This window comes from Schistocerca nitens, chromosome 1 (genome assembly GCF_023898315.1).
Source record: "Schistocerca nitens isolate TAMUIC-IGC-003100 chromosome 1, iqSchNite1.1, whole genome shotgun sequence".
In the NCBI taxonomy this organism is placed as follows: Eukaryota; Metazoa; Arthropoda; class Insecta; order Orthoptera; family Acrididae; genus Schistocerca; species Schistocerca nitens.
The window spans coordinates 827,064,669-827,079,813 of NC_064614.1; the positions used below are offsets into that span (position 1 = coordinate 827,064,669).

General features: G+C 41.4%; 1 protein-coding gene across 4 annotated transcripts in view; it reads right to left on the reverse strand.

Annotated features, from left to right (window-relative positions):
- LOC126262789 (syntaxin-1A) overlaps window positions 1–15,145 on the reverse strand; it is a 351,940-nt gene that overhangs the window by 329,936 nt on the left and 6,859 nt on the right. For all 4 annotated transcript variants that reach the window (XM_049959613.1, XM_049959640.1, XM_049959630.1 and 1 more), the window contains one exon: window positions 13,935–14,034. In XM_049959613.1, coding sequence (XP_049815570.1) covers window positions 13,935–14,034 — 100 coding nt within the window. The remainder of the gene's footprint in view (window positions 1–13,934; window positions 14,035–15,145) is intronic.

Below are 15,145 nucleotides of genomic sequence, written 5' to 3' on the forward strand. Positions count from 1 at the left end.
AGTACGATCCAAATGCAGGTTTGATTTCTGCCGAGTATTAACCGAGTGAAAGCTGCTTATTCTTGGGAATACGGTAATACTGTTAACAAGCACTGGTGGAGCTTTCATTAGTACTCAGATGATTCATGTGAGAAGGTTTCCAAGGTGATTATGGCCGCCGACGGGAATTATCAGACTTTGAACGTAGAATTGTGGTTGGGCTAGACGCTAAGGACATTCGATGTTCCCAAACAACGACAGAATTTTTGTGCATGACAATTTGATATGTCACCGAGCCACAATTGTTCGCAATTGCCTTTCAGAATATTCTGGACAATTTGAGCGAATGGTGTGGCCAGCCAGATCGCACGACATGAATTCCATCGAACATCTATGGGACATAATCGATAAGTTAGTTCGTGCACAAAATTGTGCACTGGTAACACATTCGCAATTATGGACGGCCACAGAGGCAGCGCGGATCAGTATTTCTGCAGGGGCTTCCAACAAATTGTTGAGTCCATGCGACGTCGAGTTGCTGCATTGCGCCGGATAAAAGAAGGTCCCTCACGACATTAGGAGATATCTCGTAACTTGTCATCTCCGCATACTGTAGCCGTTATTTCAATGTAAGGTCTAAGTTTGATCGAGTAGTGATACCTCATGCGTGTGTTCCTTTCATTTCGAAGTTTTGCACACTAGTTTATGTAGCGCTGTAAAAAATATGGAGGGGGCACATTATTGTTGCAACGATCCTCGTATGTCTGCGGTCTTCTACCTCAAGGGCAAGCGGCGGAATTGGTGTCGGAGTGAACCGTTCTTCGACCTTCTCTAATCTGCGTGGGGTTGGCGACCGCCCGCAGTGAGTGCAGCGCGCCTTCGGCAGTGAGTCAGTGGGGCGGTAGCTATCACTCTTGCCCAGCCCTCACCGCCGCCGCCGCCGCCGCCGCCGCCGCCGCCGCCCACCCGTGGCGGCGCCGCACCGGGTCAAGAGGAACGGAGCGCCGCAATTATTTCTGCGACCGCAGCCGCCGCGAGTTACGAGGGCGCCTCCAAATTACTTGGCAGCCCGCCCCAGCCCGGCCAACGTCCGCCCACACAGAAAGCGGCGAAGCGTCGCGCGGAAAATTAAATGCCGCCATCAGTGGGCTGCGACATGCGATCGCCGCCACCGCGGCTGTCTGCTGTTTACGGGTCGCTCGCGCTTCGCTTTCAATTAGCAGACAGTAAATTCCTGCGGCAAGTGGGCCAGCCATGGCGCCGCCAAGGCGCCTGCCAGTCTCTCTCTCTCTCTCTCTCTCTCTCTCTCTCTCTCTCTCTCTCTCTCCCCCCCCCCCCGTGTGTGTGTGTGTGTGTGTGTGTGTGTGTGTGTGTGTGTGTGTGTGTGTGGTCGCACTGGCAAAGGCCGCCATCGCTCGCTGTTACCACAGGCGCGTCGGCTTACAATTAACTCAACGCCGATTCATTGGGGCATTAACTGAATGGAAGGCGACGTCACAGTTAAGTTGCTGGACACGTGAAAGATAGCTCATGTTATCCCAATTCAGAGGCCTGGGAAAATCATTCCCAGCCAGCATCTATCGCCCGATAAGCTTATTGGCTTTATTGCCTACAATGGGAAAAGAACTGGAGCGAAGCTCCTTAACAGGGTCACGGCTCAACTGAAACAATACATCATACGCCAAGAGCAGTTCAGGTTGCAGGCCAAGTTGACTGCGGCACTTCAGCTCATTCGGATCACTGAATTTATCCAGTACAATTTTGAAAGGTCCATCTCTAAGCTCTTCTTCGTGGATACAGAAAAAGCGTATGTCGAGTTTGGAACCTTAACCTGCTGGAGAAGCTTCTTACCAATACACCAATTCCGGACTTATGTGAAGATTTTGGATAGGTTCCGCTTCCTACACGACCGACAACTCTTCCTTAACCTTGAACGGAAGACGTGCGGCACGAAACATCCCATCGCTGGCATCCGTCAGGGCTCTGTCTTGTTGCCGCTATTGTTTAATATTTATATTAACGACGTGCCACTGGAACACAATACGTCCACGAGTCTTTAGGCGGATGACGTGGCTTTCTTAATCACTACTCCTATTATACTGCAGCTGACTGCGCGCATGCAGAGACAACTGAACTGACTTTAAACAAAACTGCAGCAGTCATTTACGAAGAAACTGCCGATACTGGTCGTGAACTTTATGATCAAAGAAGACAAGACACCCTGGAAGACTCACTAAGTTCCTATGTGTATAGCTCGGCAAAGGACTTATCTTCGAAACAAACATTAAGAAGAAGAAAAAAAGACATTAAAAATGTTAAATGTCCTGATGCTTATCTTTCTCGGCAAAAATCTCAACACGGAAACGAAGCTAAAACTCTTCAAGGCGACAGTACAGCTCACCCTCCCATAAGGCAGGGCAGCAAAGTGGGACGACCGACAACACTAATATTAAAGTACTTCAGACTCATCAGAACTAAATGTCTTAGATCTCCCATAGTGGACAAACACACAAGTGATTCACAGGACCCTCACGAAAAATACCTTAGCGACAAGATACACAACCACAGAATTACCATATTCCAATGGATAGACAATTTAGGATATGTTGTTCGGCAGCTGGAACACTTAGGCACCATCAAACCACGTCCTTGGCATAGATCCTATGTTTATTAACAAAATTTCAAGAACCGGGTTTAAACAGTTATTCTCTAGGAATATACTGCAATCCCCTACGTATCACTCACTCAGGGATCATGGGGATAAGACTAGAATAATTACTGCACACACAGAGGCATTCAAACAAACAATCTTCCTTCACTCCAAATGTGCATGGAACAGAAAGAAACACTAATAACTGGTAGTGTGGGCTGTACCCTCTGCCATCCTCCTCACAGTGGCTTGCAGAGTATAGATGTAGAGGTATATCAGTTATACCAATGGCGAAAGTACATAAAAAAGGCTTCAATTGGTTCCTAATCCATTCTACTCAATAAACTTAACTGCGAGTGACTTCTTCCTTGAAACTTTGGCATGCTGGGAAGAAATTTTTATCAAATGAGGAAGTGATAGTTGCTGTTAAATTTTTGCAGAGTCTGGCACAACCTATTTTTCCGATGGGATGTAGAACCTGAAAGATCGCTGGACAATACGTATAATCCTTAAAAGACAGTATGTCGAGAAGTAAGGCGAGTTGTTAATGAAACAAACATTTGTCCTTTGTTTATTTACCAAACTTATCTGCTCACCCTTGCAAATACAAACTTAAAAAATATTTATAAAGCAATGCATACGGCTTCATTACCTTAGTGATTGTTTTATTTTCTTTCCAATTACCACATGACATCCAAAAGAACTGATTTTCTCATTCATTATATATGGACACTGCAGGCTTTTTCTCTGCCACTGTATTGTAAATCTGAAATCATTCTTCGCTTGCAGATGAACACTCAATGGAAAAAAATATTTAAATCCATACAGAAAAGAGCAGTGTCTCATGAAAACGATGCGAAACAGAATAAAGACCAAGATGACACAAGAGCAGGAAATTGTGAGTGCAGCAAAATCAGATTAACTTTTGATGTTATAAAAAGACAGTGTTGTCACTGTACCTCTACCCCCCCCCCCACCCCCCCACCCCTAAACGCGAACTTTAACATCAGAAGATTCTTCCCGAGAGACCTCAATGTTGCTGTCCCTTCCGTTGATGCCCTGTGTGAGCACTGCCATCTGAAATGCCCTTCACGTGTTAGACATTTCATTTCGTCGAGTGTACTGTCCATATCTACGCCTGTGTTTAGAGGATGGGCATAGTAAAGAAACTATCATACTTCTTGAACATGTCGTCTGAAATTTACAGAGAAAGCTGAAGCTTAGATCGCAGCACACTAGGGATACAACAGCATCTTAAACAGGAATGTTTGACAATTTACAGCAAATCACTACCGCCATTAGCGACCACGAAATACACAATGTGAACCCTAAGGCCAACGACAAAATTTCGGAGGCTATTCACGGAGATTTTATATATACATTTGTTAATGTGAAAATGTATTCAAAACGAAGAAAAAGTCTTCTACATGCAGTAACTGTAACATGGATGGATGCTGTGTCTCTTAGTGTAGGCACTTATGTACAGATGTAAACTTATTGTGATGTGGTTGCCGTGTGACTACAGGAAAAGCTCGGCATGGCGGCATCGTGGAGCTCCTCCATAGCATTCAGTCAACCCCTACACAATGTGGGTAACAACAACTCTTCAACAGTACAACTAGCAATACTGCTGTGAATCACAACTAACATAAATTAATGCTACCAGAAAAGCTAAACACAGGGCCAAGAGTGAAGTGGCCATTACTGTTAACAGGGTTGAAGGAGAACAGTTTACTGCCAAACAGGACACAGTGCAAACTGTTGACATATGCACCATTGTGTAGATATTTCCAGTGCAACAGAGATAAATAGGAGAAAGAAATCAAACAAAATGCAATTTTCCTTGTTGGAAAGACCTCAGTTTAATCTCAACATAAATTCATGCACAAATAGGTGGAAAGAGCCATTATTATTCTACGAGGGGCGTTCAGAAAGTAAGCTCCGATCGGTCGCGAAATGGAAACGACTATGAAAATCCGATAAAGCTTTGCACAGATGTGTTGGGTAGTGTCTCTAGTATAACCCCAGTTAGCATCACGTCGCTCTTCTCATTTCTGAGCTCTCAGTGAGTGCGTAAAGATGTCTAGAAAATAGTGTCTGCCGCCAAGTACGAGGGCCTGGTGAGAAATTTCGCCTGAAGCTATGCAGCTAACATTACATAACTGTCGTGCTGTTTCTTCTTCAAGACAATTCTCAGCCGCATTCTGCAGGGGCAATGAAGATGCTCCTGCATCGTTTTCAAATGGAAATGTGAGATTACCCACAATACAGTCTGCAATTGTCTCCCCCTGAGTTTCATCTCTGGTCACATGAACCGCTGTCTTTGAAGACAACATTTTGACACAGACAACGAGGTGTAGGCCAGCTTGGAGAATTGGCGGAAAGCACTGGCGGCTGCCTTCTATGATGAGGCTATTGAAAAGTTGGTACAACGCTATGACAAAAGTCTAAGTCAGAACGGCGACTACGTAGAGAAGTAGCTGAAAGGTGTAGCTAATTGTTACAAGTAAAACATTTCTGATGTTCACTGTGGTTTCAATTTGGCAATCAATCGGAGCTTACTTTCTGAACAGGCCTCGTATCATAAAACTGACAATTTATCATTCCAAGGATTAAGTGGTGGGGTGTACAAAAAGAATATACACAGAGATTCATTAGAAGAATCCTTAGGAAATGCAAGTCTTCATGGAAGAGATTGCTTATGAAACCACATACAATTGACTTTTTAGTTTTGCCCAGTATGTTTCCTAGTACGAGTCCTGTGGAAATGTTCACTTTCACCATGCTCTGACACACACACACACACACACACACACACACACACACACACACACACACACACACACACGAGAGAGAGAGAGAGAGAGAGAGAGAGAGAGAGAGAGAGAGAGAGAGGTTGCAAAAAAATGCAGCGCATTTTGTTGTGTGTTTGTTAACAAGTGCAAAAGTGTCACGGAGATGCTAGTGATATTCCGGTGGCAGACGACAAGAGAGGTGTGCATCACAGAAGTTTACTGCTAAAATACCGACAAAGTACGGTACATGAGGGATCAGAAGACACATTACTTCCACATAAATTTCGCGAAGTGACCACAAAGACGAGGAAGAGAAAGACCAAAGCATATTAACAGTAGTTCTTCCCCACGCCCCATTGTGAGCACAACAAAAATGAGGAAAAATGGTAGTAGCATCTCATGTAGATCCCGTCATATACCGTAACGGTTTCGGGGGTATAAATGTAAGTGTAAGGAATAACAATAATGCAAAAACTCTTCCGTAACACCAAAATCGTTGGTTGTGTTCAACAGGTCTCCTGCTTACTACGTAGATGCGTCAGTCACCGACACCACCTTGGCATTGTGGTAGGACACAACTGCATGGACTACCCGAGCATGTCCCCCTCTCCCACCAATCAGTCGAAATTCCCACAGTATCTGTTCTTTTGGACACGCCTAGAGGCTGCTGAAAGTTTGGCAGCAATGCTGTTTTCTCTCTGAAGTGGGCCAACAACTCCATTTCTTAGAACGAAGTAGATCTGAAAGAATCTGTTACTCACTGCTGATGGTCAGAATGATATTCATGGATTCAAATCAGGAGACCTCGCTGTCTCGTCAACGCGGGAAATATCTTCACCTGCGAGAAATCCGTTCACCACCAAACGTAGATTCAGATAGGCATTATCTTTCAGGAAGTGAAAGGCTTTGTAAGCTTCATGCCTTAAAAGTAGATCATGTGGTCTTGCTGCATCAGCTCTGTGTCTGGACATTAACGGAATTGCTCGGAACACCCACGCATATGTTAAATTCTGAACACCCACCCAACATAATGTCTGCCACGTGGGAAGGCACATTATGCTGCCAGGGGTTCCAAACTGTGTTGTGGCTCCCAGCAGCGTCCGGCCTTATGGCACTCCATACACGGGGCGACTCAAAAGCAACTTACTGCCGACGTGATTTCGTAAACAGCTGGCAGCTAATCACTTCGTGTGTAGTTAAACAGGCTCCACACACAGTAGAACTGCACAGTGACTCCCTCGTCAATCGCTTGCAAGTTGTCAGTGACACACTGCCCGTGTTATGAAGTGACCTGAGTTGCAAAGTGTCCTCAAACATGGCTCTGTATTGGTTTAATTTGAAGGTGAATACGTAGTTTGTTAACATTAGCTTTGTATGGGATGTCGGGAGCACCCCATTTCCTACAACAACAAGCTCCCAGATTACTGCAGGAGAGACTTGGCAGGGAAAGTGGGGTGTGAAGTAGGAAAAGAATTTTGTTTTACTTGTGTCGCATACTGCACATATATTGTTTAAAATACAATTACCGGTCTATCAATGGAAGCAAATGTACAAAAAAAATGACCTCCGAAGAGGCCCATTGTACCACCCGCCACGGTGTAATCCTCGGCCAACAGGCGTCACTGGATCTCGAGATGGAGGGGCATATGGTCAACACACAGTTCTCCTGGTCATTCTCAGGTTTCGTGACTGGAGCCGCTACTTCCCAACAGTGCTAGGTAGACCGGATGATCACCAATCTAAGTGCAAACCCAGCCCGACAGCACTTAACTTCGGTGATCTGATGGTAACCCATGTCACCACTGCAGCAAGGCCGTTGGCTCTTGTAAAATTACATTGTCAAGTGGAAACAAACAGTGAAAGGCCACGAATCTCCGATACCTGTAAACACAGTGGCGTACATATGCAAATTATTTAATGAGCACGAACCACCACCACCACCACCACCACCACCACCACCACCACCACCACATTTCCGTATATATAACTCAAGATATATGGGTTTTCAAATTAAAAATAATCATGTGTTTCAGCGCTAAAAATCAGCTGCACAAAATCACTGTGACGAAGATTAGTCATTCTGTAAAAAGTTACAAATTTCTAATCCGTTTGTTACACATCCTTGGCTGTTACATACATTCTACAGTTTATATTTCTTCGGATATTCGGATGAATCCATAATTTTCTTCATTTTCTTGTTCCTGTGTAATACTAGTAGAGAACCACATCTTCCACTGAGCTCGAATCTGTGATCAACAAGCCGAGTGTAACCAAGAGATAGAGTGTGACAGACAATACTCCCTCTCCTCCACCCTCGCACACGGCATCTTGCAGTTTCATTTCTGAGTTGCCCTATGTGCAGAACTACATTACCAGCTAGTCGGCAGCCAGTTACTGATGTATACCACCCGCCCAGCTGCTCTGGACATGTTACCGTATCTATTACAATAAGTGGGTCAGCTTCCCAGCAACTGACAAGTGCGTCTTTGTCAGGAAACACTATAAGCGATTTAATACTCCCTATCAATTAGTCGAAAAACTCTGCAGTGATGGGGATTTCGCTGTTCTGTTTAACAAAGCTACAGATTACCACAGTTATGCACATTTAGTTAGTTATGTGCAGTTTATTCATGACAAATTTCATGAAGATCTTTTCTAAAGCAAAATAACTCTTGGAACAGAAGCAACAGACCTCTCTGAAACACAGCATTCTTTCGCTGATGGAAAGAACCATGGGGAAAATTTGACACATGTTGTGTACAGAGGGAGGTCTTAGAGGGGCTGTCAGCTAAGCCGGACTGCAAGCTTCAATTCGTAAGAAGTCTTCTCATCCTATCTGGACACACTGCTTTATTCACTAAGAAGTTCTGGCATCAAAAAGCAGGATCCCTGTTATCCTTCATGAGGTTATTCTATCAATGATCCAAGTAGCAAGCAAACTTCATTAAAAGTCTGCCATCAAGACAAGGTGTTTTCAACAAATCTGGCACATTTCCTTAATTTATTAAAGTAACTCCAGCTGGTTTCCACGTAGGAACAGCTTGAAAAGTGTTTATGAACTCAGGAATGAACTTTTCCTCTTCCCTTGTTCAAGCCAACATTTGAATTTCGGAAAGTTCATCGATAGTAAGTGTATTTAAGCCTGCATGTCTTTGTGCATCTTTGAAAAACTCAATTCATTGAATACATCCCTCCAATGTACAAAGACCAATATTTTGCAATTGTCAGACAAAATTTCAACCTTCAGAAACCACTATAGCACAAGAAAAAGATGGATGATAAGTGCATTAAATTTCCCCTGCTCTTCATGTGGCTTTAGAAGAGTAAAGAATTCAAGCCTGTGTTTGTAGATAATTTAATTTAACTCAATGATAACTTCCTGAAGTAGGTAATTTCTAGAAAGAAGCTGATCAATACAACAGCATCAAAGATCTTTTCAGTACAGATCTTCCACATTACTTACCACTGAACAATGAGAGCAATTTACTAACACTTTTCCTCAGAGCCAATTTGAAATCCAAGAAGGTTTCATCATCACTGCTTAAGTTTTGGATTTTGATTAAATCTCTGTATCCACAAGTCACCATGAGCTTTGATACCTTTTGCAACATCCTACTTCTGTGATGTACGTTTTCCTACATTGGCGGTCATAAACACAAAATAAAGATTGCAATTAAATGGAGATATGAGCTGCTACCTCCAAACTTGTGCAGAGATTTGAAGAACTGATGAAGCAAACTCGTCCTTCCCACTTATTTCTTCGCAGGAATAAGATTTAGTAACATTAAAGGTTGATTAAAATGTGTTAACAGTTAACAAACAAATCATCTTTTTCCTAGCCTCATTCCATATCTTCAGGGGCCGGCATGTTACTTCAGATTTGGCATTATTAGCAGCGGAGGGTGCAGATTGCCCTTCCTTGCACTAACTTCCCCTCTGGGAAGGAGTTTGTTTACCCCATATATCTGCATCTGTTATTCTCAAGGGAGAGTACATTTTCTGAATGTTTGCAAATCTTACAGCTAAGGCATGATCTGGGTACCAACCTGGTATGCACCTAGTTGGATGAAGGAAAGCACATAAAATACCACATCAAGGCTCACTGGCTCACTGGCCCTTGTTAAGCCACCACGATATTTAATCCATATCCCGGAAGCACGCATTTTAACTTGCTCAACTACCAGGGCAGGTTTCACAGCAAAGAAATAACTACTTTTAGTGCGGAAGGAGCCCTGTTGCTTATGTTCAGGTCAAGGAGTTTGATCCAAGGGGTTTGAAACCCACAGGCATAAGCCGTATTCCTGTCATGGTTTCTCGCATTTCTGGTGAAATTTTTGTTTTGATGCACTAATAGACTGTAGACTAAGGGGTATGTGTTTGGACTGTAGGTACCTGGCTACCGTCACATGGGTCAATTTATTGTAGCCCACTTATTAAGAATGTGCAGTCATCCTGCTTTGTATGGTTCCACCTGCTTCTGTATGCTCTGGTACTCAGACAGATTGACTGAGCTTTTTTTGGTATTTCCACATTCGCTCATCCATGTCCTTTAAGTGCTGCGTCGTCCCTTCAGCCTTCATTTTCATGTATCACTGCGCGCCATAAAGTAATAAAATATCTGCGGCAAGCAATGATTCTGCTATCAGGTAATGTGTTTTGTTCATCCAGGTTGCTTTGTCATCCAGAGTGTCAATCCCTGGAGGATTTGCCCCATTAAGGGGCAATTTGAGATCCACAAAGTTCTCGGGAACTGAGCTTGCTTATCAGTTTTCGCTTCTCAGCTCTTTAATGTGCCGAACAAAACCAGACGAAAGTACTCTGCATTATCTTTGTTTCCATTTTGTGCCTGCTGCCTCTTTCTATAAGAATCTGAGCAACTTCACTGACTTGTTCATTTGTTTTGGAATGTAGTACGCTGCACTGAAAGATGTATAAAAAAAATTGCAACAGCAACCACATACAATTAAGCTCTGAAATGTTCTAACAACTTTCAAAAATGGTTACAAAAATAATTAAGTCTTATGGGGTTATTAGTATAGAAAATAGCAACAATATTTACAGGCACGCCCAAAATGGGTACGTGACACCAGGGGATGCCACTGCAGTTGGGTTGGTGTCTCCCACCATGTGGTATGTCATCATGGTAATATCATCAGTCACTATACTATCCCTGCACCATACAAAGTTACAAAATGTTGTAGGCATGACAGCCGGCGGCAACACTACGACCTGAACTTCCAACATTACGCCATTTACCCATTAACAATTAGATGCCTGATGTTTGCTGCTGGAACTTCTCATGTTGCTCAAGTGCACAGATCTCTTCGCTCTTACCGTGTTAGTGGCCTCTCATTGTGTGGTGCACCCACAATTTCACCTTCAAATCTTGTGTTGCTACAAATTCTGTACTACATATTTTAATGTGCGACACTGCTGAAAACATCCTCCGTATACATCAGAATGCTAGTGTCAACCAGGGCCAGATATTAATTCAATGTATCATTTTCATGTGAGAACAGGTTCTGATGGAAATAGCTTGTAAAATTTGATGTGTAATCCCACAATGATAACCAGATTAAAATTGCGAGAGATTTCTACATGTCTCTGAATGGTCAGGAACAGTATCAATCACACTTGTTGAATATATAACTTACTACCTGGTCAAAAATGCTGCTTTTAAAGGTCACGAAGGCAGCAGGATGGGGGTTACCTTTATCAAAAGTGACTCATATTAATGTCAAATCCATAGATTGCAGGGTCGATAGCCCAACTGATGTTATGCCTGATGACATTTATCTGAAAATTTAGGGACCAGAACTCTGTACAATATTCTAGAAATTGCTATAAAAACACACACATGCATACATAAACCATCATTTATATTACATGAAGTGATAAAAAGGTATACTAATGATAAAAAACGAGTTCTCTGTTCCTTTATATTCTCATTTATGCCCTACATAGTGCATCCGAGTTCTATACTTGCTCACTATTTTTACTGAAGGTGCAATCTGAGAATGGCTAAGAGATGTGGGCCAGTTTCTCGATGTCAATATGAGGCATACAGAAGAACAGACAACAACAATGAACACTGAGGGCTTCATGTAAGTTCTAACTGTAATAGAGGGAGACACTTACCCTGTTTACAGGGCTACTGACTAATGACTATCTCTTCTTCACATTCCAATTGCAACCAAGAATTTGTTTTAGCAACCAACCCAAGCTTTCAGCTGCCAGTTCATATTCTTCAAAAACAATTTCATTGGCTATTATTTAATTTTTCATCACAATGATCATGTCCGCAAGATTCGTCGTTTTTTGTTACATTGTTCTTATGTCCCTACAGTGCAACTAAGACTACATATCAGTACATCTATTACTTCACTTTCTTTCCTGTAAAATAAGAGCCATCACAAAGGCAGATGGTATCTAGTGCAGCAATATTTTCCTCCTATTCACTATTATTTCCAAGTTTTTCATGGATGACACCTTATTGAGGAGTTAAAGTGACCTGCTGCTGATGAAAATGAGTGTAGCTAACAACAGAGTATAATGTAGGTCTGGTGTCACATGTCAACATGTTTTGTGTCACAAACTGCATTCTCATTAGACAGATTTGCATAACTACGCATATTTATACAATATGAATGTCAGTTCTCACAATTGAACGGTATTACATGTAATGTTCTACAAGGAGTGTTAATGCATTTATGCGTTATTTGAAAGCAATGATACATAGCCGAAGTCTTCCAATTTCTGTCAACTGCAAAGGAAGTTGTGAAAATGCAGCAGAAAAAATGCTGCTTCGATTAAAATAACTTTGTGATTGACACATCTGAAGTGGGGAGTGGAGTTGCCAACTCATACACAACATACCACAACATTGTGTGATAGACAGTATTGTGCACACAAGGACAACTTATCTGACGCAGTCAGGCCCAATCTAGTTCTATCCCACACACTGAGGAGCCTGTATTCCCTGGAAACCCACTGCTGCTTGTGCCTGTGGAAGGCGACAGCAACCATGGGGGGCCCTGAGAACGAGCTACAGTAGGCTAACCCCTGTCAGCTACCACCTGACTCATAAAATGTTAATCACAAAGTTATTTTAATTAAAATATACACTTGCAGCTGGGGTCATGTCCACAACCACCTGCTTACTAATGAGTAGATATGAAACTTCAATTTACAGTATTGTCTTTGAAAAAGGTACGACTAACCAATGAGTGTACTGACTAGCCTTGCAACGTACTTTCTCACAAATATTTACAATTCAGCATTTACGCAAAACACTGATTATTCCTGTGAAAAACTTGTGATAGCTAAACAATTCCTGATGACCTGCACAGCCTTTCTTCAAATCTTCCCCCTCTCTTCTGTTATTTTCATTTGGTAAACACTGCAGATTGAAGAACAATGGACAGGAAATGATCAAAAAGAGTTTACTAAGTGACCACCTGCCTCTGTGGACAATGAATTGTACTTTGAATGTTTCCAGGCAATCTCCAGCTGACATTAAATATGCTATGAAAAAAATTAAAGAATCGCATACACGTTCTTCAATTATGCCTCTACATTCTGCATCGTCAATTCTGTACAGATTTTTTTTGCACTGTATGATGATTATGTTTTTGCTGAGATGCAACTGTCATGCCCCTGTTAGCAATTTCTTCTCGTCACATAAATAACTTGCTTTCATGATGATCTCTCATCTCAAAGTGTATCCGATGTTTCAAATCCACACTAATCTATGAGGCCATTTTTATAAATGCCTTGTGCCTTCATTTCATATTATTGGTCAGCATTTATTAGCCCAAAAGCCATTTTGGGCTATAAAATGCTGACCAATAATATGAAATGTTTTCTTACTTTCCCAATTTAAAGAAACAAAATCAGTTGTTCATCTTCAACATAGTTTACAACTGCATGCTGGTGATTTTCCACACTGTTACAGTACACAATGAAGCTTATAGCATCTTTCAAATCTTTCAGCACGAGACAACAAGCCTTCGTGTGACATTACACATACCAAATATTTTGAAGCAGCATAAGAGGATGACACGAATAAAAAATGTTAGCTTTTGCGAACTTTATACTAATTAGTTGAGTGTTGCTGTAAGACCACATATGAACGAACTGATATCTCATTCAAATTTAAACTGGAAGTAATACTAACAGCTGCAGTTCAGTGTAACTACGATTCCCTGCAACATTTCTGCGATTTTTATCTTGTAACTAACACAGCATTCCCTAACTTTGGCATGATGAGAACATATATGCATTAATCTTTCTTCCTTCCTTTGCATTGTTACACTAAACTAATTTCAGGTACATGCCTGAGGATGACTAAATTTGTTTGAAACCAGTAACGCCCATGAGAGAAACAACTGAAAATCCTGAAGAAAATATTTGGCAACATCTGTTGTATTTAAATTCTCTCTGTGTAATGAGAGAAGTGGTATGCACACCCCCCCAGAACTTATTTTAGCATAATGATTTTGAGTACTTACTCTCATCAGTCTGAGGAGCTGAGAGGATGGCACTGTGTTTTTTCTTCACTTCTTCCACATTGGCTTGTATCTTGTCTATCATCTCCCGAATCTCTTCCACCTGTAGATGGCAAAATTTGTTATTACAATATCATCAAGAAAGATATTTCCTTTTCTTGCTGAAACATAGTAACACTTGTATTTCCCATTAAACTAAAAGCACACAAGAGCAAGGAGCAGCAAACCCAAAATTTTTACATCCCTCATACATTCAAGCTCAGTTTCTTCGGTGGATAGTAGAAAGCCAGATACTTTCTTACACATTTCTTTTGTGCATCTTCATCTAAATTTTGGATTATTCTGCTTTACACTATGTTTCACAGTCATTCTCAATTTCCTTTTTTCTCTCTCCCCCCCTTAAGAGAGAAAACAAAACCTGTGCTTGCAAAAGTAAAAATTATTACATTTAACCAATTTCATAACTAATTTACTTTGTTAAAAAAAAAGTAATTTTCATAACTTCTATCACAGTACAACAAAAATGTTAGCTCAAAAAATATATGACTTCATTTAGCAATTTCTAAATACACAAAATGTGAAACATTAAATTATAATACAAGCCATACACCACACAGACAATTCCCGAAGAAAAACTTATTTTCTGAACTTTAATGAAGGTGCACCATAAATCCCCCCTGGTAGTTCCACATTAAAGATAAGAAATATCAGGCAGTAACTAATAAGATGAAGAGACTCTAGAGCTGCTTTACAGAAGGCCAGCACACACTGTTTAGAATATCAGAACAGTTCACCATGGAAGATGAGTATCACAGCAAACCAGATACACTGCTAAGGAACTTCTTTTACCGTTTCTACAATTGCATATACACATAACTGTCATACGTCATACATATGTTCCAGATTTGTGGCGATCATAAAAGTTTCCAAACAATGAAAATATTTACTTCTATTGCCTTTCAGACACCAAAATAGTGGTTTATATCTCCACTGAGGATATGTAACACAGCAATCCATAATTGCTGATATTCTAAGACCACAACTACATCTATTCACAGATGATAAACTAATAAACACTTGAAATAGGATTAATGGCCCAAATTATGAGGTTGCAACAATAATAACTTCAACATTTTATGCCAAGAAAATAGGAGCACCACATTCCACACCTTTTAGAAGTTTCAGATTCCTTAGATTCTTAGAATTATTTACAC